The 21,999-nt window shown below is 57.5% G+C and overlaps 1 protein-coding gene across 9 annotated transcripts in view; it reads right to left on the bottom strand.

Annotated features, from left to right (window-relative positions):
- Positions 1-21,999, bottom strand: part of ARHGEF10L (Rho guanine nucleotide exchange factor 10 like) — a 160,344-nt gene that overhangs the window by 71,140 nt on the left and 67,205 nt on the right. For 6 of the 9 annotated variants that reach the window (XR_014144693.1, XM_081817586.1, XM_081817583.1 and 3 more), the window contains exons 5-10: positions 17,958-18,049; positions 16,249-16,332; positions 12,405-12,574; positions 7,589-7,705; positions 4,724-4,832; positions 2,133-2,239 (exon numbers count right to left, since the gene is read on the bottom strand). Coding sequence is in view for 8 of the 9 variants with exons in the window: in XM_081817586.1 (XP_081673712.1) it covers positions 2,133-2,239; positions 4,724-4,832; positions 7,589-7,705; positions 12,405-12,574; positions 16,249-16,332; positions 17,958-18,049 (679 nt within the window). In the remaining variant the exon portion in view is untranslated. Of the gene's footprint in view, positions 1-2,132; positions 2,240-2,971; positions 3,343-4,723; positions 4,833-5,198; positions 7,541-7,588; positions 7,706-12,404; positions 12,575-16,248; positions 16,333-17,957; positions 18,050-21,999 lie in introns of those variants that run through there. The other 3 variants (XM_081817587.1, XM_081817590.1, XM_081817589.1) reach the window with 3 other exon arrangements.

Below are 21,999 nucleotides of genomic sequence, written 5' to 3'. Positions count from 1 at the left end.
CTCTGAAAAACAAACTGAGGGTTCTAGAGGGGAGGGGGTGGGAGGATGGGTTGGCCTGGTGGTGGGTATTGAGGAGGGCACGTTCTGCATGGAGCACTGGGTGTTGTGCACGAACAATGAATCATGGAACACTTCATCTAGAACTAATGATGTAATGTATGGGGATTAACATAAGAATAAAAAAATAAATAAAAAAAAAAAAAAAACTACTGTCACCCAGCCACCACCCCACACATTCCGATGGAGTCGGTATGGGGCACTACCCGGGTACCGGGGTTTTTAGAGCATCCCAGGTGATTCCACTGTGCCCCAAAGCCCGGAGAGAGCTCATGAAAGGTGTCATGGGAGAGGTGTCTGAGGCTGGAGCCTGTCCACCTTGGGCCATGGCCAGGAGGGTGACCGACCCCGGCGGTGCCCGACAGTCGTCCTGAGCAGCGATCCAGGTCCCACTGCCGCCATCTGCCCTGCTCCTCCAGGACACTCTGTCCTGCCTCTGGCACACCCTTCTCAGCAATTCCCACTGTGCCCCAGGCCCAACCATGGCCCACACAGCCCCATGGCTGTGGGATGGGCCAGGCCACTGTCCTTCCGGCTGTTCCACAGGTGGAGGCATCGTCAACGATCCCCAGGTGCCCAAGCTATTCCCAGAGCAGAGTTCCCGACCTCAGCACCCTGACACATGGGGCCAGGTGATTCTCAGTTGTGGGGCCTGTCCTGTGCACTGTAAGACATTTAGCCACATCCCTGGCCCCTACCCACTAGGTTCCAGTACCACCTCCAGTAGTGACAGCCATAAACATCACCAGACAGGGCCAAATGCGCCGGGGGTAAAATCGCCTCGGTTGAGAGCCACTGGTCAGGACTAACTAAGGTTGCCTGACCAGGAAACCAAGAGATTCCTGAGGATAGAGGCCCGGCCAACGCCAGGAAGATGAGCCCTGGATTGTGAGTCCGAAGTCTGGGCTCGCGCCCGGCTCCAACCAGGGTCACCATCTCAGTGCCCAGGGACGAGGGTCAGACTCTCAGTGCCTGGGGGCCAGGGTCACCATCTCAGTGCCCGGGGGCCAGGGTCACCATCTCAGTGCCCGGGGACGAGGGTCAGACCCTCAGTGCCCGGGGACAAGGGTCAGACTCTCAGTGCCCGGGGATGAGGGTCAGACTCTAAGTGCCCAGGGGCCAGGGTCACCATCTCAGTGCCCGGGAACGAGGGTCAGACTCTCAGTGCCCGGGGGCGAGGTCAGACTCTCAGTGCCCGGGGGCCAGGGTCACCATCTCAGTGCCCGGGGACAAGGGTCAGACTCTCAGTGCCTGGGGGCCAGGGTCACCATCTCAGTGCCCGGGGGCCAGGGTCACCATCTCAGTGCCCGGGGACGAGGGTCAGACTCTCAGTGCCCGGGGGCCAGGGTCAGACTCTTAGTGCCTGGGGCAGGGCTGGCCAGGCAGCTAACAGACATGAAGGAAGCAGGCGGACAGACTCCCGAGACATGAGATGTGGCCACATGTCATCTCCCTGGTTTTCTAAAGAGGTCAAACATCAGGATTTTCTGCCAGCCACAAGGGGGGCAAATCCCTTCTTGGTGCTTGCTGCCCTGACATGACTTGCTCGGCATCCCCACACCTGAGAAAAGTCAGGGGTCTCTCCCCGTTTCATGGCTGGGACAGCCAACCTGACAACATGTCCAGAGCAAGGCCACCCAGTCCTGGTCCCAGAGTGACACTGCGGGGGAAGGGAGGCATCGCCCCAAGGCCCCCAGCGCCTGGGAGAAGCCCGTGGATGGAGGGCGGGCTGGCCTCTCCGAGTCTCCCAAGCTGGATTAGCTTAATGCTCCTCAACCCTTCTGTCACAGCAGCCCCTTCCTGTGAACCTCCGTGTGAAACGGTTAAGCGGGAGTGCACTAGTCCCCCTGGGTGGGAAGCAAGCACTCCAAATGCTTGGGGGCCCACCACCCCCGGGACAACGGCATGGCACCTGTGGGGTCCAGTCTGGAAATCTGTGCAGCCAGTGAGGAGACAAGAAGCTGGGGCTCCACCGGGAGCCCCCGCTCATCACTTCCCCTTCAAGACCCAGACTCGTGGGGCCCCCGACCACCCCTTCCCCTGAACACCCCCACCACCCGGCTCCCCCCACAGACCTGCTGAGGGCTCAGACCATCCGGCATGGGGCCCAGCTCCGGGGCCGGGGGCTTGATGTCCGTAACGCTGACCTCCAAGAGCCCCATGTCCTCCTCCTCCGAGTCACCTGGAAAGTCAGATGGGCCAGTGATACATGCAAAGTGAGGATAACATACCCTGCTCAGCCCCCAGGAGTTGGGAACCACCCTGGGCCAGGGTCCCGGGGCCACAGAGGGCCACTCACTGCTGCACTCTGCTAGATTCGTCTGGCCAGGAATAAAGGAGTGAGCAGGGGAGCACAAAGCAGCACTCCTCGGGGCTCCAGCTCTCAGCAGGAACTCTGCCAGAAGTCACTGTCCCCGCTCAGACCCGCCCGCTTCTGGCCCGGTGCAAGCCAGGCCGCCCATGTCTCCATCACTAGGCACTAAAAATAGTTTTCTTCTGGATGCCCAAAAGGGGGAAGAAAGTAAGCCCCAAAAGAACGGGACTACTAAGCTATGTTTTCGTCTTTTCAACAACAACAACAACAAAATGCAGAAAGACCCAAAGGGAAAAAGTTCAACTGGGCCGTGCAGACATAAGTGGGGGCAGCTGTCGGACAGAGGGCAGGAGACAGACAGAGCCTCGGGCAGAGAGAAAGCGGGAGGTCAGGCAGAGTGCAGGGATCTGGCCTTGGACAGCTCTGCCCCCACAAGAGAGACACAGGCACAGGGAGACGGGCCCTGAGCTGCTCTGGTTCTGAAACCCAGTGGTGGTGGCCATGGGCAGCAGGGCACTGCAGGGAAGCCGGGAAGAAGGAGGTGGCAGTGACCCTTGAGCCAGGAGCCGAGGGAGCAGGGACACCCAGGCAGGCCCTTACCTGAACAGGAGACAGAAGACGAGGAGGAGGAGGGACAGCGGACCACAGTGTGGGGGTGGGGGTGGTGAAGGCCCTCCTGCCTGGCCCACATGGTACCCCGGGCATCACTCTGCACCCACCCCAGCCGCCAGCCCCGTGGCTTCCTCTTCCCCCACTCGCCACTGGGTAACATTCTTGGCCAGCGATCCGAGCCCTGCCGTGGCTATTAATAACGCCTCTGGTGGGAGGGTCACTTTAGGCAAGGCTCTGGGCTGGCGGGCGGGGTGGGGAGGGCTTAGGGAGAGCCTGCTGCCAGCCTGGCCAGTCTGGGGGTGGGGACGGTGACCAGGAACAGCTCCCAGCCAACCAGCCTGTCCACCCTGTCCTTCCTCCAGGCCACTCCACCAAGTCTGGAAGGGCTCCCTGGCCTGTCCCCTCCGTCATCAGGGGCCAGGGCTCCCCCAAAGGTTCCATGCTGCATCAAGTGCATGCAGTGGTGGCGTTGAACCCATTTCACAGATGAGCAACCGGCCCCTCTGAGAAGGGGAAGAACTGCACAAGGTCGTGAAGCCAGGAGGCCGTGGAGCCGGGATCTGAACCCACGCCGGCGAGACGCCGTCCTAGCACCAAACACCTCCACTCAGTGACTGCCCACCGAGAATGACATCGGCCACACCGGAGCCAGGAGCTCTTTCCACGCACAGCCTCGGTCATTCTCACCATGGCCCCCGAGACAGATGCCACAGCAGCCCCATCGTACAGAAGAGAAAATGGAGGCACAGAGAAGGGAAAGCGCCTAACTTTTCAAGAGGGCACAGAGTCTCAAAGTTCTCCCTGGCCTGAATATCTGTGCTGGCTGGCCTGGCTCCAATCTCTCACGCCCACCCCTCTCTCCAGCCACATGGAGCCTCTGTCATCCTTTCTACGCCTGTGTGTCCCCAGGTGGGTCACTGAACCTCTCTGTGCCTGTTTGCTCATCTCCACATGGGAACAGGACAGCCCTGTGGACTGTCTGGTGTCTATAAGGATTAAGCAAGGAACTGTCAGGATCGTAAGAGAGCGCCCAGCACACGGTAAATACTCAATAAATGTTGACTATCGCGAAAATCGTTTCTTGAACGTCTCCTACTGCCCCGCTCCGGGGCCTTTGGCACATGCTGGCTCCTCGGCCCAGAGCACCCGTTCCCTGCCCCACTCCCCACCGCCTCACTGACCTGGGTCTCATGCCCCTCCTGCTCCCAGCCCTTCGCTGACCATTCATCTGCATTGTGCTCCTCCATGCTCCTGCCCCCTCTCCCCACCACTGCTTGTCAGCCTCCGTGGTCACTTCCTGTTTATGTGAGCTGGGAACTCCCAGAGGAAATGCTGCTTCGTTCATCTTGGTGGCCCTGTACCCAGCATGGGGTACAGCACTTGGGGGGTGTTCAATAAATACTGGCTGGTGGACAGATGGGCGATGGACCAAGGAAAGAGCGGGAGCGTTCAAAGATGAGGCCAGGTGAGCCGAACAGCGTAGGAGGCAGGAGGCCAAGACTGCCAGGACAGAGACCAAGGACAGGGACGCTGAAGGGAGAGGCCCCACCTCCCCCAGAAAGAGGTGGGTTGTACCTGCGAGAGGGTGGGAAACTGGCTGGGACCAGCCAGGATATTTGGGGGTCAGTCCCCAACCCCTACCACCAGAGGACCCCAGACCCCAGGTGGCTTTGCCCACCCGTCCCTGCTGTCACTGAGCTGAGCCCGAGCCTCCGGCCAGCCAGGCCCACGGCACCTCACCGAGAACATCTTTCCTGTGCAGAAAGGACACTTTGCGCATGACGGCGATCCTCGTCTTCTCCAGCCCGTCCTTAGTCCCGCTCTTGGCAGCCCTCATGAGCTGGGTCATCTGAGCAAAGGCAGAGGGGCTCATCAGAGAAGCTGAGGGAGGCCCCAGGATGCCTGCCACCAAGGGCCACCAGCCCTACCCAGGCCTCCCAGCCGGAGCTGCACACATCAAGACCCCGGGGCCCATTCACTTCCAGGGAGGTGGCAGCAGAGACCAAGAGGGACAGCTAGGCAGTGGCACCTGAGACATCCCGGGACCAGGTGAGAAGGGGCATTCGTTCCCTGGGGGATCACACCCTGGAGGAACCCACTTAATCGACAAGAAGGGGTCTTAACCCGACTGTCTCCCTTTAGGGAAAGACTCGAGGCCTGGACTGCCAGGCCTGGGTTCAGATCCCAGCCGTACCTCTCGGGACAAGTCACTTACTTAACCTCACTGAGCCTCAGTTTCCTTACTGAGATGTGCCAAGGTCTGTGAGGACTAACAGACGGAATCCAGGGAAGCATGCTGAACAGTAAAATGACCTGTGCATGTATCCATCGTTACTTCAGGGGACGTGAGTGCACACCCCCATCCCATCTGCCAAACCCAAGTGAGGAACCCCTCCGCTGCCCCCCAAACAGCCAAGTTTCTTACTGAGCCAAGGCCCGGGAAAGCGGGGGAAGGCTGAAGCGGCCACAGAGCAGAGCGCAGCTTCCCCTGTGCGGGGAGGGACCCGTGAACACCATGCAGCAAGCTAAGCAGAATGGCAGGCGTGCCCAGGAGGGGGAAGCCGGTGCCCTGAGCGCTGGAGGAGCCCAGGGCCTGCACACAGAGTGGCTGTCCCCTAAGTCATTCCTGCACCCCTCAGCCCTCAGCCCCCAGCCCCAGCATCTTCCCCAACAGAACTTCCCCTGCAAGAACTTCCTACAATGATGCAAATACCCACTGGGGGTCCACCAGCTGCAAGTAACTCCTGGTACAACTGAGGACCCAAAGTCCTGATTATATTCCACTATAATTGATTTAAATTTAAACAGCCATGTGGCTGTCCTAACAGCCAGTGCCATTCTCAGAACACTCTCTCCTCCCTGAGGCTCTCTGCTGAAGGCGGGGAGCATGCCTCTGGGGGGCTCCAGTCTCTGCTCTCACCATCACCTTCCTCCAAACAAGCCCCTGGGGACCACTCCCCACACTCCTTGGGCCTCTGGCTTGCAAAAAACCCACTGGGTGCTGGGCCTGGGGCAGAGGGTGGTGGCTTTTCAGGAACAATGCTGACTTTCTGGAAACAACCAGCAAGGGAAGGGGAAGTCCCCCGGGCCTCCCTGAATTTAAATGGCACAATTCTTCAGCAGTGATTCTTGGCCTCTCGGGATGGGTGGGGGGGGGGGTCATAAACCCCCGTGATAATCTAAGGAGAAGGACAGATGACGACCCCAGAAACTGCACAAAGATGCTCATCCTCTTCTGGGGGAGGGGTGGGGGGGGGTCACAACCTCCAGATTAGAAACCTCTGCTCTGAGCTCGGTTTCTTCCTGGCAGAAAGCCGAGGCAGGAAGCTGCCCTACAAACTCCCAAAGCGGTCTTCTCTTGGCATTTTCCTGGGCAAAAAAGAGCAACAAATGAACACCCCGGAAGATGTCCCTGAGTCAACCTGCCGCCTCCGCCCATCTTCACCATGCAGGGGCCAGGCCGGGGATCCGAGTCCAGGGTCCCAGCCAGGGCAAGAACCCCGGTGGAAGACTCTGCCCTTCACATGTTCCCCACTCCTCTTCGGGCCTTGGCCTTCTGAGAAGTAAAGCCCGCCCCCCTCGGGTCACAGGCCCCCCTGTGGCGCATCTATATAAGGGCCCTGCAAACTATAAAGTGTCTGTCCCCCTCCTCCTGGGAGGTCTCGGGTTCCAACGGAATGGGCAGTGGCCCAGGATGGAGACCACTCAGCTTGGGCATGCACAGACCCAGGTTTGAGTCCCAGCTCTGTCGCTGCGACTACCAGCCTGCTGATTCACTCACCGGCCTCACTGATGCCAAATGACAGCTGCCTCCCCGGGTGCCCTGGGGACAAAACAGTCAGGTGCACAGATAACAGGGGCCATCACCCACCGAGCGCAGCATGGAGCACCTTACAGATCTGAGCTCACTTAACCCTTCCTTCCATCCAGCCTGGGGGCTGGTACTGTTAATGCCCCCATTTCACAGGTGAGGAAACCAAGGCTCAGAGAGGTCAAGAGGCCTGCCCAGAATCACACAGAGAGGAAGTGGTGGGACTGGGATTCAAAGCCAGGCCTGCAGGCCTTCAAAGCCCATAGCACATAGTAGGTGCTCGATTAAGGGAAGCCCCTGCTGTGGATGTCATCATGATCCAGAAGTCTGAGTCCCATCTGAGAAGAAGGTGCTGTGATTTCTCCCACAGATTTCCTTAGCCTGGATCTCTCTGAACAGCTCAGAGGGGCAGGAACGTCCAGCGTCACTCAGTGATGCTCACATTTTTCAGAGTGTAACTGTCACCCACCGCCAGCGTTATCAAATTTGCAGATGCCTGGGCATTAGTCCAGACCTCCAGAATCAGCATCTCTGGGGATGAAGCTCAGCAGTCAGCGTGCCCCAAAGCACCCTGGTGATGCTGAAGGCCCTAGAGCATGCAGACCCACCCAGGAATTCTGGCAGACCGCTAAGGTTTCACTCAGAGAGAGAGAGGCAAGAACGTGGAAAGGAGCGTGCCTGTCCCAGCACGGATGTGAGATGCGGCCAGGCTCCCGTGCCGGGGTGGGCGCCAGGGGCTCGGGCCCCCCTCTGCAGGGCCCCAGCCAGGACGTGGGGGGACAGACAGACAGTACCTTACAGTCGTACTTGTGCTTCAGCGCCTGCATGTCTCTCCCCCCAGCTCTTAAAGCCAAGATGTCTCTCTTAGTCCTGGCGCATCTCTCCTTTAGCCTAGTCAGGTCTGGAGAAAGCTGGAGCCCCCAAGCAGCCAGGCAGAAGGAGAGCAGGTGCGAGGAGCAGGTGGGACGGGAGGAGACAAACAGGACAACAGAGGAGAAAGGAGACCAGGTGAGGTGAGATGTGGGGCATGGGGAGGGCTCCCGCTGGGCATCAGCTCTGGCAGTGTCCCACCCCAACACACAGGCAGCGGGGACTGGGTCCTGGCTGCTGGGAGGACAGGAGGAGGGGACCAGCCAGGCCCCCCTCAGGGAAGGGGGACAGCGCGTGGAAGATAAGGACTGTGTCTCAGGCATCCCCTCATCCCAGGGGCCAGCATGGGGCTGGTAACAAAGGAGGCTCTCAGCGAGTTTGTGAGATTGGATGGGGAGGGGGGGATGGATGGGCAGGATGGGTGGGCAAATGCATAGGAAGACGGGTGAATGTGTAAAGGGATGGTTGGACAGACAGATGGACAATAGAGGGATGGGTGGATGGATGGATGGATGGATGAACGGACAGATAAATGGATGCATGAGCAAATGGATAAACTTAGCTGGATGACCACAGAGCTGGGTAAATGGATGGGCAGGTGAACAGTAAGATGAATGACTAAAAACACAACGGGACTGGTGGATGGATGGAAGCAATGCTGTGCTGGTAAATATTTAACATAGTGCTTCTCCAGGAGAAAGAGCCCTGCTTTGCATTACCACAGTGTGAATACTCTTACCATGGCAAATTTCACACTACCAGTGTGACACCACTGAATGTGGAGTTGGAAAGAGAGTGTACAATTGGTTCCTAGATCTTGCGAGCTAGGAAGAGCCGGCTCTGGCACATCACTGGAGGAAGGAACGGATTAATAGAGGGAGGGAACGCAGATGGGCAACTGGATGGAAGGATGGGTAGCTGACTAGCTTACGTACTATCTGGGAAAATGGATTTATGGAGAGACAAACAGATAGACATTCAAATGCATGAACTGTGTGAGCAATAGTGAATTTTGGTAAAGCATACAGAAAACCAAGACAGTACTAATTCCAGAGTAGACAAGTAGAGGGACCAAGAGCATGAACTCTGGAGGCAGGCAGGCCTACATTCAAATCACCACCCCCTGGCTCACTAGCTGGAAAAGTATCTTTACCTCTTTAAGGGACACCTTCCTCACTGGTGAAGTGGCCAGGACCATAACTACTTCACAGAATTACTGAGATTAGATGGGCAATACATGCAGAGCCCAAGGCTTAGTAAGTGCTCAAAAAGTGGAAGCTGTTATTACACTACCTTACAAATTATAAGTGTTCAATATTTGTTGAATGGATGGATAGTTGGTCAGATAGATGGATGAATGGATGGATGGATGGATACTTGGATGGATGGATAGATGTATGGATGCATGGATGGATGGATGCATGGATGCATGGATGGATGGATGGATGGATGGATGGATGGATGGATACTTGGATGGATGGATGGATGATGGATGGATGGATGGATGGATGATGGATGGATGGATAGATACTTGGATGGATGGATAGATGGGTGGATGGTTGGTTGGATAGATGGATGGATGAATGGATGCATGCATGCATGGATGAATGGAAGCATGCATGCATGGACAGAAGGATGATGTATTTTCTTTCAAATCAGATGTGATATTGAGTTGCAGCTCTACCACGTACTGGCTGTGTGACTCTAACCATATCATTTTGCCTCTCTAAGCTTCTGTCTTAGGTTCTCTGATCAATCAAATGACTTTTAATGCAAATAACACCAACCACTCTAGGATATTAGGAAAATCATATGAACTGCTTTGTAAACTGTACCATGCTAAGCAGATGCTCACTACTATTAGTGCAAAGAAATAGCAGAACAGGGGTCCTTCTGAGAATTACTCAGACTCCCCAAAACCGTGAGAGTTTGGGGTTTATACTGAGTCCTGTTTCATCTGTAAATTGACACAATAAAATCATAAAGGCTCTGGCTTTGTACTGCCCCTCTGCCTCTCTCAGGATTAGAAGAACCAGGATCAGAGGTCAACTACAGACTGGCCAGATCTGAGCAGGGGAGTGAGCAAGGCTGAGGTCAGAGCTGGCGTTTCTGTCCAATGCCCTGGCCAACTGGATCATGGTAACCTCAATTATGAAGAGGTCACAGTGAGAAAAAGGAAAAGTCCAATGCAGCTCGTTCCACAACTGGAAAAAAAAAAAAAAAATCCCACTGACCATGGGTTGCAAGCAGCAGGTACTTACTAACATAACAGGATCGGGCCCCTGCTTACATCTAGGTCAGGTGCTTCCGAGGAGGTCCCTCTGCAGACCCCTCAGTCACTTTCTTTGGCAAAAATCCACCTGCTGAGGGCTGACCTTCCAAGACCCCTGAAGGAGGGACTACACTACTTCTCTTGCAGAGAACTCGCCCCCCGTCAGACTCCAAGCATAGGGTCAAACACCACCAGATCTCTGCTGTCCGATGCCCCACAGCACACACAAGACACAGCCAAGCAACGGTGGCCCCAAACCATGCAGCCACTGCAGTGCCAGGCATGGAAGCAAGTGGGCCCCAAGCAGCTCAGGAGGGAAGAGCACAGCGGACAAGGCTCAGTGGGGTGTCCAGGGCAGAGGTGGGTGCCAGAGGAAAGCCCCCCCATCTCCCTGGGAGCCTGTTGTTCAGGGAACAGGCAGGCCTTGGCCCATGGCCAGAGAAAACGTCCTCATGGTTAGAAATTCCAAGAACCCTGCCACATGGTTTGCCTGCTGAGGAAGGGTCCGAAGCCCCTAGCTGGAGGGTCTGCAGGATAAGAGCTAACAGGCAGCCCCCAGAGACTCCTTCCCTGGGGCCCAGCCACAGTGAGGGCCAGCCCCACATTTCTCTTCATGGCCCCTTGCATCCCCTGGGGTAAGAGCAAGCAGATGGCCAGCCCGACCCAAATCCTGAACCAGAGGCCCTGGGGGTGAGGCCCTGGTGTCTGCGATTTCCATCAGCTACCCTCGTGATCCTGATGCCTACGCCAGTCTGAGGACCAGCACTGGGGAGCCCAAATTCAGCATCTGCCTGCCTCCTGCCCTCTGAGAGACGTCCATGGTTCCCTCCGGGTCCCCAGCAAGAAGGCAAGGGGCTGGCAAAGCCGCCGCGGGGGATAAGGAGGGACCGCCAGAGGCTGAAAACAAGGGCCAATCCGGGCCTCGAGCACCTCCTGCTTACAGTATCCCGAACCAAGCTGAGGGGCACGAGTCCGGCCCTCATCTTGGGAGGCTCCCCAGGGCCATGCTGGCTTCATAACCAGAGCCCTTTCTCCCCTAAGGCAGTAAACGCTACCCCTTCCCAGGACAGCAGAGGAACAGGACTATTCTTGAGCTTTCGCCTGGGCCATTACTCCAGCCTGGGACACCTTTCCCAGCCCCTCTGGCTTCTGCGCCAGAGACGCCCCCCTCTGACTCGCCCTGTTAGATCCCACCCGTGCCAGGCATGTGGCCGTAGATACTTGGGCTCGTGTGTACAGAAAGGCATTTTGGGCTTCATTTTTGACCAACTGCTTCATATTTGATATCTCCTCCTAGACCATAATGGTTGGCCAATTGGGTTGGGTCTTCCTGTTCTGGTGCACCCCTGCCCACACCCTCAGAAATTACTGGGCACACAGTAGGTATCACAGACGCTTAACTTTATCCTAGCAAGACATCAAGGCCGTTTTCTGTGGCCCAGCCTATGGAGCCCCAGCCACAAGACTGGGTTCAAGAGAGACGTGCTCAACTCCCAGGCTTCTCGGGAACTTGAGAAGCCCCGCCTGTGCTGAGGAAAGTCTAGCTGACGACTCTAAGTGTGGGTGCTGCTCTGGCCAGCATCCCCCCTCCAGAGGGGATCCCCAAACTCAGAAAGGGACAGGAGGCACTAGGCAAGACTCGGAGGTGCCCATAACCCCAGCCTTGTCCCGGGGCCCCTGCCTTCTCCCTGCACCACCTTTGGGTGTCTGCCTGTCCGTGTCTTTTCAAAAGGAGGCTGATGGGACCCAGTCACCTCTGGTGGGGCAGGGCCTGCCTGTAAGAAGCTGTTCCCATTAAACCCCAAATCACTAGAATCTGCTTTCTGGTGGCTTCTCTAGAACAAATGGGAGGAGCAGGCTGTCTCAGGAGGAAGCAGACAATCCATCCTCCTCTCAGCTTCCATGGCTCCCTCCATGAAACCAGCAGAATGAACCCTGTTCCAGGCAGAAACCAATGCATGAATGTCATTTTAAAAGACCTTGGAAAGAGGCCTTCTGGGCAATTGTGTCCAAACCATACCAGCACCGCCCCCCTCCCACTCACTTCCCCAGGGCAGAGGACTGTATGGTTCTAGGACTAGTCTCAGAATGCATCCTGGAGGGCAGGGAGACCTAGCTGACTTGATCTAAGTGCCAACTCTAATCAGTTGGCTGGGCTGCCTGAAGCCTATGCTGAGGATGACTCTGCAGCCGGTCCCTTGCCGGGTCCGCCATGGGAATGGGTGGGGGAGCCCCTGGGCCAGGTATTAACCACGCCCATTCCAGGCTCACAGCTCTCCATGGTCAACCAGCAATGCTGGTGGATCATTTCCTATTTTTGGGATACCTGGGCCACCTCCTCTCTCACTGTACATTCCTGGGGGTCATTAATTGGATATGAATCTGAGGCCTGGCCCTCACCACCCTCCTTACCCAATCCCCCAGGGGGTTGCAGTGCCCTGGCTGGGGTGACAGATGCCCGCCCTTACCTTGGGCTGGAAGGACACTCGGTGCTTGGCAGGCTCTGCCTCTGGCTTGATCTCCTCCCCCGAGTCCTCACTGTAGCTCTCGAACTCACTGGAGCTCCAGCCTAGGTCCTCCGCCTCCCTGGGCCCTCCGTCCTGGTGCACATCCTCGTAGAGCAGGTTCCTCTCCACCCCTGAATGCCAAGGGACAGGGCAGTGAGTGGAGGTCCCCGTGCCAAGCCCACCAGACCCAATTTCTGATCCAGGCAGGCAGGTGGGGGATGGGAGGTGGTCACGGTTGGGCCCTGGGGCTCCACCTCCGCCTCCTCGTCCATAAAACAGAGGGGATGACCACACAACATCCACCTGGTAAGTGAGGAGGACACGAGAAAATGTGGAAAGGCACAAGAAATGTGTCAGGCACACAAAAGGCTCCTTAATCCCCTCCCACTACTCCTCAGTATCACTCTTCTGGGATCTGAGTGCTCATCCTGGGCCTTGGGGAATGTTTTAGTGGGAAACAGACCCAGAACCACGTCCTGACTCCGGCCCTCAGCTCCAGCCCCAGCATCCTCAGGGGCAAAATAGAAATTGTCAGGAGCATTAAATGAGTGGGGGACCCCTCACCCCAAATCTGAGTTTCCTATGCCGGTTCAGGATGGTCCAGTAGGGGGCGTGCCTGGCCCAGCGTCCAGGAGTGTTCCCTCGTCTTCCAAGGCCCCACCGGGGAAGTGAGGGACAAAGAGCTGAGAGTCCACTGGCCAGAAGGGACAGGACCCCCAAGGCCGGAGCACGCCTGTGGCCCCCGCCACATCTGGAGTGAGAGGCTGCTTCTCGGCAGGGGTGGAAAAGCCACTGCCCAGGTAGGCCCAGCTCCACCCCAGAGACCTTGGGCTTCTCCCATCTCTCTGGGCTGCACTTCTTGGCCTGTCACCTGAAGAACTGAACTGCAGGCCCCACAAAAGTGAGGCTAGACCCCCAAAAGTGCACAAAGATGAACATGCTTTTGTCAAAGCACAAGAAATATGGTACAAAGGGTTAAAAAAAAATCTGCTCAGAACAGGGAGCTTTGGTTACTGGAGGGAGACCTCTGTGCAAGATGGTGATAATAATAAGCCAAAAGGTCAAGTAAATAAAATATGAACCGGAAGCTCTAGCAAAGAGCCTAGCACATGGCAGGCGCTCAGCAAAGAGCAGCTGGTCCTTGCTCATGGGGGCTCTGGGCGGGCCTGGGTGTCACCCCACTGACCTGGGGCCCCCACCTCCACCCCACACGAGAGCCAGGGAGTGGGGGCTCTGGGAGATTGTCACCCAAAGAACAAACAGACACACTGAGGCTTAGCTGGGGACTCGGGTCTCAGGATGAGGAGGGAGCATAAGGTTATTTTTAAGCAAAAGATAATAGTGATTAATGTCTCCAGGGACTGGAGCAGCTGGTGACCAGGCTGTGACCTTTACAAGGCTGGGCTGATTGTCTTATTACTACAGCAGAGGCCCCATGACCCATGAGCAAAGGGGCAGAGCCCAGTTCTTGGGGGTCCCTCTGAGCAGCCTCTCGAATGCCTACCTCGACACACCTCCAGGAGCCCTGGCCTCCCACCCACCTACACCTCCAGTGTGTGAGGTCTCCTGCTGGATTCTTTTTTTTTTTTTTAGATTTATTTATTTATTTATTTAACAGAGATAGAGAAAGAGCACAAGCAGGCAGAGCAGCAGACAGAGGCAGAGGGGGAAGCAGGCTCTCCACCGAGCAGGGAGCCCAATGCGGGGCTCGATCCCAGGACTCTGGGATCACGACCTGAGCCTAAGGCAGAAGGCAGCCGCTTAACCGACTGAGCCACCCAGGCGCCCCATCCGTCTGGATTCTTAAGATCAGTCAGCAGGGGACAAGTAGTCACCTCCTCATTAGAAAGACAAGAGAACAGGGGCCTGGAGAAGACACGTGGCTTGCCCAGGGTCAGACAGAGCAGGGAGAAAGGGCGGCAGACTCCTAGGCCAGGCTCCCTCCATTCACCACACTGCCTTCCACTGAGGCCTGCCAACCCCACCATCTCCCGGGCTCATTTAGAAATACTCTCTCCAGGGGCACCTGGATAGCTCCGTTGGTTAAGCAACTGACTCTTGGCTTTGGCTCAGGTCATGATCTCAGAGTCCTGAGATCAAGCCCCACGTCGGGCTCTGCACTCAGAGCAGAGTCTGCTTGTCCCTCTCCCTCCCCCTCTGCCCACCCTGCCTTGCTTATACAAGCGCACTCTCTCTAAAATAAATGAATGAATGAAGAAAGAAAGAAAGAAAGAAAGAAAGAAAGAAAGAAAGAAAGAAAGAAAGAAAGAAAAGAAAAGAAATACTCTCTCCAGTGGAGAAAGTGTCACCAGATTCCTGAGCCTGGGCCAAATCCTCAGCCTTCAGGGGCCGCAGGCTTCACCAAGCTCTGTGCCCTAAGCAATGGCAGACCTGGGACCTGGAGCCAGGGCTGTATGTGTGACCTGCTCCTTGGCTCTTAACCTCCCCGAGAGCCCGCTGAGCCCCCATCTGTCCATGAAGGTCAGTGCTGGGTCCTGGCAGGTCTAACACCAACAGCACCTGTGTTTCCTGTGCAGTGTACCCACTGAGGGCCAGCCGCAGCCTCATGGGACTCAACCCTCCCACAGCCCCGAGGGTCCTTGGTTTGAAGGCTCAGAGCTGATTGCCTGGCCACCTCCTTTTCACCACATTAGGGACAACTGCAGGATGGCATCTCGGTGTTCAGCGAAGACTGGGGCCAAGTGATGAGATGCTTGATTTGATTCAGGTGGGAAAAGAGCCCAACGGGGGCGAAACAATGGGCTCCAAGCCACTCAGATCTCTGAGATCTGGGACCTTCCAACAAGACCCCACTGCCTCCCAGCGGTGTGCCCTTTCCCCTCCTCTGTCTGGATTCAAGTGAGCAACAAGCAGGGGTGTTCCAAGCATCTCCGAGGCTTGCTAAAGGGATGGGCATATCGTCAGCCCACCTGTCCCTCTTCCTGGAATAGAGTCAGGAGTGTGGCTCTGAGGGCCCTGGGACCTTGTCATGTTGTCTGCATGTCTCTCCCATTGGCCTATGCACAGTCCAAGGATGGTGATGGCCACACCGTCAGACTAGAAGCTCCTCAAAAACCGGCCACGTGATCTGCAGCTGGTGGCTTAACCTCTCTGATGCCACCGTCACCTGGAGCCATAAGCCCTGCCCTGCAGACCTCAAGGGGTTGACTGAACAGTGGGAGCAAATATGCGTCATCTGTCATAGGATGCCACGCAAAGCCTCCTCGGGTAGGGGAGAGAGCAGCGGACTTGGAGTCAGAATAACCAAGTTCAAATCCCAGCTCTGCCTCTAGTTTCCTTGTCCGTACAGTGGGGCCAGGATACCCCAGAGCGAAGTTTCTAAGTAGATTCTACTTACCCCACCCCACCCTGCTTCTCCCTACAGCCACAGTCTTCCTGCCTCCCGGGCCAGAGCCGGGCGCAGGCTTTCCCCAATCCTCTCTGCGCCAGCGGTCAGGTTTAACAAGCTGTCCTTTTCCCCAGCAGCCCCGGGAAGCCCGGGCTACCTCCCGGTTCTCCCCAGGCAGGAAATGGAGGCTTAGGGAGGTGAAATGACTGGCCCGGCCCCGCCCCCCCGCCCCCGGCAGCCTGGCGGACCCCGCCCAGCCCCGGCCCGGCCTGGCCACGCCCCCAGCCGGCTCCAGCCGCTCCCGGGACGCCGGCGGTGGTTGGTGAAAGCCGGAGGGAGGGGCATGGCCGGGTGGGGCGGGGCAGCGAAATAGAAGGAGCAGACCCTCCCCGGGTCCCGCCCCCCCGCCCCCGCGGGACCCCCTGAAGGCCGCAGGGAAGCGCGGAGGAGGCGTACCGGGTTGATGGGCATCCAGGTTCTCGCACGGCACGTCGTCGTAAATCACATCTTCTTCCAGGGCGGGGAAAGTGAACCGGTCGACTGGGAGCGAGGGGAAAGGACAGGAGCGCTCAGGCGGCTGTGGCGCCCGGGCGGAGGCGGCTGCCGGGCTGACAGCAGGACTGCACCAGCTGGCCGCTCCCCCCCGCCCGCGGCCAGCAGCCCGCGCGGCCCGGCCCCTCGGGAGCCCCTGCCGGCGGCTCTCCCAGGACTCGGTTCCACTGCCTCTCCCCGCCCCCCAGCCCTGCGAGGCATCCTCCCAGTGAGGACGGCAGACCCCCCACCTGCCGCCCTGCCTCCCACAGGCCTGCGCATCTGGCTGACGCCGCAGCTGCACCGGGCACCTGCGGGGAGCAGGAAGCAGACCCAGCACCTGTGCCCTGGGGTCCGGGAGCATCTTCAGCGGTCCAAACCCTCAGGACTACCCAAAAGGAGCTACCTCCCACCCAGAGGTGGACGGGGCAAAGCAGCCCTACTGATTACAGGGAAGGGGGGGTGGATTTGGAGAGTGGGGTTAAGGAGAGGGCCCCCAAAACGCAGCCAGCAGGGTCGTGACTGGTGAAAAATTCAGCAAATGAACACATCCCTCTGCCAACATTTTGCTGGGCGGGCAGTAAGCAGGGCAGGGCGCCCACTCTGGCCCCCCCTCCCCCCGTTAGCAGCTACCAGGAAGTGCAAGTTAAAGAGGTCTCCCCTCAAAACCGTGTCCCCAAGCTCTGTCCTCTTTAGGGGTGTGCCCCCCAACACAGAGCTAGGGTTTGGAAAACCAGTCCCCACCCTGATGGGAGTCTGTCTTCACCCCATGTCTTCTCAGACAGATGGGCTCTGAAATCCCCACTGTGGTCCCAGGGCCCCAGAGCCCTGGCAAGCCTCACCCTCCACCCCATCTTCCACCCCCATAGGGATCCTGCCTCCCACATGGCTCTGAGACCTGCTCCCCTCTCTCCAGGTCCCTAGTTCTGGCCGTCAGCCTTACTCTCCTGGACAGCCTCCTCCCTGGGCTGCAGCCCATCCCTTGTCTTATAGCTTTACCCCCACCCCACAGCATCTCTGGCTCTCACAGTTCCCTGTTGCCTTCAGGAAAGCATGGCTGGGAGGCCCAGAAGGAGCTGGGGACACGGCAGCCTCGCCTGGCCCCACTGACCCCTTGGGTGCTATCCTCCATCACACCACAGCTGCTGCTTCCCAGGGTGCCGGATGTCCCCTCTCCCCCCGGGGGCTGGGGCTCAGGCTCCTGCCCAGGGGCCCCTGCATGGATGCTCTTTTCCTGACCCCTGCTCCCTCCTCTCTGCCTTCAGGACTCATGGGTTCCCCTCACTCCCACCCCCCCCCACTCCCGGCACCTGGCCTTCTGCAAGGTAACTGCCTATGTGGCTGGTTCTGCTCCTAGAAGGACCTCACCTTGGGCACTAGGGCATTCCACTGCCAGCCCATCTGCCCTGCTGTAGGAGCTTCTGAGTATTTGAGGAACAGATAAACGGTCAAATACATGATCAACTCCTGGACCATGGCTCTCATCAGGCAACAAACAGGGGCAACTCCCAAGCATGGGCAGTGAGGATGACCCCATGGCACATGCAAGCCCACAGCAGCCCTCTGGGCCTGAAGGAGGGGCTCTGAGGTTATCCCAGTGCCACCCTCCTGGGGTGGGGCTGGGGGGCACTTACTCCGGCGGGAGCTCTTCCGTTTCCAGCTGGAGCGCCGGACCCCGGAGAGAGCAGCATCCACCGCATCCCCGTTGCTCACCACTGGTGGCACCCTGTGGGCCAAAAAACAGTGTCAGTGAGCCAGCAGGGAAAGGGATGGTGCAGCTGAGCAGGGAGGGACAGGACAGCAGGCTCCGCGAAGCCTCTGGCAGCCCCGCACTAGGGGGGCAGGGCACATGAGGCACAAGGGTGGGCGGAGGGCCAGGAGCCACTTGCCCCCAAAGTCCTCAGTCAGGAGAGCTGGGGAGGCCATGGCTGGGCTGGCCTTGAACAAGCCCCTTCCCCTCTCAGTTTCTCCGTCTTTAGAAAGCACCAGAAGACCACAGTGATGAGGATCAGGGGCCTTCCCCTCAAGGGCGCCCATCCTTCTTCCAGGTCAGACTCAGCGGGCTCTCCATCTCCCATTCTCCCACTTGCAAAATGGGGGCAAGGGCTGGAGGACCCCTGCCCCCTGTGAGAAACAAGGTCATGCAAAGCTTCACTAGACCAGACATGGGAGGCAGAGCTTCATGCCCCCGACACGTGAGGATGGGCTGGACCTACAGGCCGGCTTCCCAGGGGCAGAGACTCAAAGGGAAAACTAGCGAGGCGGCTCACACCAGCTCCACCAAGCGGTCAAGTGAATTATCTGCAGCGGCATCACACAGACATCCCGCACTCTGGCAGGATGGGCCGCTCTCCTCCGCATCACTGTAACTGCACACCCACAACCCCAGTCTGAACATGGGAAGAGGGCCAGACAACCCCAGACAGTCTACAAAACCCTGCTGTTACTCCCCAACACTGCCAAGATCATGCAAAGCCAGGGAAGACTGCAAAACTGTCACCGAACGGGCTAAACAAAAGATCCCAGAACAGAAAAGGGTGTAAGAAGAAAAGCTGGTGGAATCCGGAGAAAGCCTGGAGTTCAGGGGATGGTAGTGTGCCCAGCCTGCTTTCTCAGTTTTGAGAAACGTTCCGTGGTCACGTAAGATGTGAACCATGGGGAAAACTGGCTGTTGGGTATACGGAACTCCTGACAACTTTTCTGTCCATCTAAAATTATTCCAGAATGAATGTTGATTTTTTTTTTTAAGTCCAGCCTCAAAAAAATCAAAGGCCACACCTGCCAATCCAGAGGGGAGACACTTGTAATGGTCCAAGACAGCAGCCACTGCTGCCAAGAATTCTCTGGAACGTCCCAGCACCCGAGCCCCAGGAGGAGGGGCAGAGGCATCACCAGGATGGTGCAGGAAGCAGGGAAGGAGGAGGAGGTAGGGAGCACCTCCCCTGAGCAGCCGAGACAACGTGGATCCTGCATCCTCCCCGCCCGCAGGCGCTGGGCCAGAGGAACCTGCCCGAGATCACACCGCCAGAGTGGCAGAGCCAGGCCGAGGAGCCAGCCTGCCTGGCCCCCGCATGGCCTCCTCCGACAGCAGCGCAGGTGGTAGAGCACGGAGAGTGTCTGTGCCGGCCCCTGAGCCACGTGTGGCTACTGTGCACTTGGAATGTGATGTGTGGAAGTTCATTACTGGAACTCATGTGACTAAGGAACTTCATTTAATTTTCAAGAGCCACCTGTGGCTAGTGGCCACGCACATGAGTGCCCGTCTAGGGGCCCTACACCACTGGAGGAGCAAATCTCCGCCCACTAGAGACAGGGCGGGGCTAGAGCGAGAGGGCGTGGGGGGCTGAAGGGAGCCGCCTGAGCTCACATCCCTAACAACAGCTTCCCTGGGCCCCCACCGACGCAAGCCCTGGACATCTTGAAGGTGCTGAATCCAGCCGCTGAGACAGAACCAAGCCGTTCCAGCCCAAGTCGACATGAGCTCGGCAATTGGGTTGGAAAGAGTCCCAGCCACAGGCTCTCTTTGCTCTGATAGGTCACCCATGACGATCGGGGGCCATTACAAAGCACCTGTTGCTTGCTGCCTGTTTTGCTTTGTATTTTCAGATTTCGAGTCACAGGAACGCATACGAGGCAGGTACTATTATCCTCATCCCACTGATGGAGGAACAAAGACTCAGTTCTACTTAGCCAGGGTCGCTCACTCGGTGCAGCAGAAGGAGCTGGGACCTATGGCCCAGCCTGTCTGCCTACAAAGTTTGTCTTCTTCCAGCCAGACCACTTGGAAGGAGGGAAGTGGCATTTAAATATTCAACTACATCACATATTTGCTGTGTCATAAGGCCACTGAACCTCGCTTGGCTATTCAGACATCCTTCTTTTTAAAGGGAAAGAAAGAAATAGCACTGGGAATAAACACGTTCAAGTTTCTGTCCAAGAGAAATCCTAACAGCCAGCCCCAAGGCTGCGGTGTGGTTCAACCAGAGAACACCCGAGAAGGCCCTGGGTAAACTCTGAAGGTGACATCAAGAGGCAGTGAGTATTTTGGGGGGAGGTTAGGCAGCTTTAGAAGGGATCTGGAAATAATTTATGATGTACTAAAAGCCGGGAGTGGCTGAAATATGAGCCTCCAGGCTAAGCATCACCAAAACACAGTGAAGTTATTTGTTAATTTTATTTACGTAATTTAATTTTAAATAGCCACATGTGGCTAATGGCCACCGTAAGACGACAGTGTAGATCTAAGCCGCCTACACAATTAGAGAAGCTAGTCTGGGTCCTGGGCTGGGGAGTGGGAATCTTACAGCCGAGAGAAATCACCTTCATGCCTGCCCCCACCGCCTCCATGGCTGAGGCAAACAGAGACTGCGAGCGCCAAGGGCGGGAAAGGGCCAGTGCCAATGGGTGGACAGGTCTTCCCAGGCTCGGCTGGAGACCACCACCCACCCATGCCCTTCCCTTGGCTGGTACCTACTCTGGACCCTGTGCCATGCTGAATGCTTGAGGAAGGCCTCGTGAGCACAAGTGCATGTATTATCATGACCATTTTATAGATGAAAAAACAGAGGTCCAGAATAGGAAAGTGCCAGCAGGTCGCAGAGCTGCAATTTGCCTGCAAAGCCCTGCTCTGGACACCAGCTCCGCTGCCCCCCCGCCCCCGGACTGCAGCAGGTGTCCTCCCGGCAGACAGACGAGAGGCTGGGGGGGCCTCCTCCTTGCCCCTTCCCACCGCCCAGCGAGGCCACCGCCCCACTCCACAGCCACCCAGAGGGCAGCCTCTCCCAGCTGCTGCCTGGCTACAATTCTCTCCGAGAGCAAACACTCCTTCGGGGGCCTCCCCAAAGCTTCCCGATAACCAAAGGGCCATAAAAAGCAGTAAGAGGCCATTTATCTCATGCTTATCTGAGCTTCCTGCACTTTCAGAGCCTCTCAGCTCATACCTGAGAAAAAGGCCCACCACTAAGATGACACCAGTCTCATAAGGTGAGCCCACGCCCTGGGAATGCAGAGGCAAGGAGCCAAGTCCACAGAGAAGCGCAGAGAACAGGGAGTTCGCTGAAAGCTAGTAGGCGGGAGACAGAAGCAAGTACGCCCCCTGACCCCCCAACACCGGTGTCCACTGTCCACCAGACTGAGGTCAAGCACTCTAGAAGGCCACCATGCAGCTCCAAGCGCCTTCTGTGCCCACCTCCTCGCTCTCCAGGGAAAAGCCAGGGATGAGAGGGGAGTGAGCGCCCTGTGACAGCAGGGACCGCTCCGTCCTGGCCGCCCTGTTCCGTTAGCCCCAGCAACCGGGCCCACACTCAGTGATGACCGATGCCCACCCCGGCCTGTGTAAGATGAAAGCTCCACTCCAGAGAATGGCAGTGTCCCCAGCCCTGCAGCTGCTGGTCCAGCCCCCAGTTTCTCAGTGAATCTCTCTGGATGGCAAATTCCACAGGGTCCCTTTCCCAGGGGCTATACGGTGGGGAAGACCTCCCAAACTCTAACGGCCTGAGGATTCGTGGCAGGCTGGGCTCGTGCCCCTCTGCACGTGCACCCGTAAACCCTCATACACACACGGGGCATCCCAGGGCCTTTTCCAGGACAAGGTATGAAAAACGCAAAGGAGGAAAGAATCCCATCTTTGAGGAAGAGAAAGGACCAGAATCAGGCCTGGACAGCGGGGCCTGCCCA

The sequence above is a fragment of the Leptonychotes weddellii genome, chromosome 4 (assembly GCF_054177405.1).
Source record: "Leptonychotes weddellii isolate Sample4059 chromosome 4, ASM5417740v2, whole genome shotgun sequence".
Lineage (NCBI taxonomy): Eukaryota > Metazoa > Chordata > Mammalia > Carnivora > Phocidae > Leptonychotes > Leptonychotes weddellii.
The sequence above is the reverse complement of the archived record's forward strand: the minus strand, read 5'-3'. Positions and strand labels throughout refer to the sequence as shown.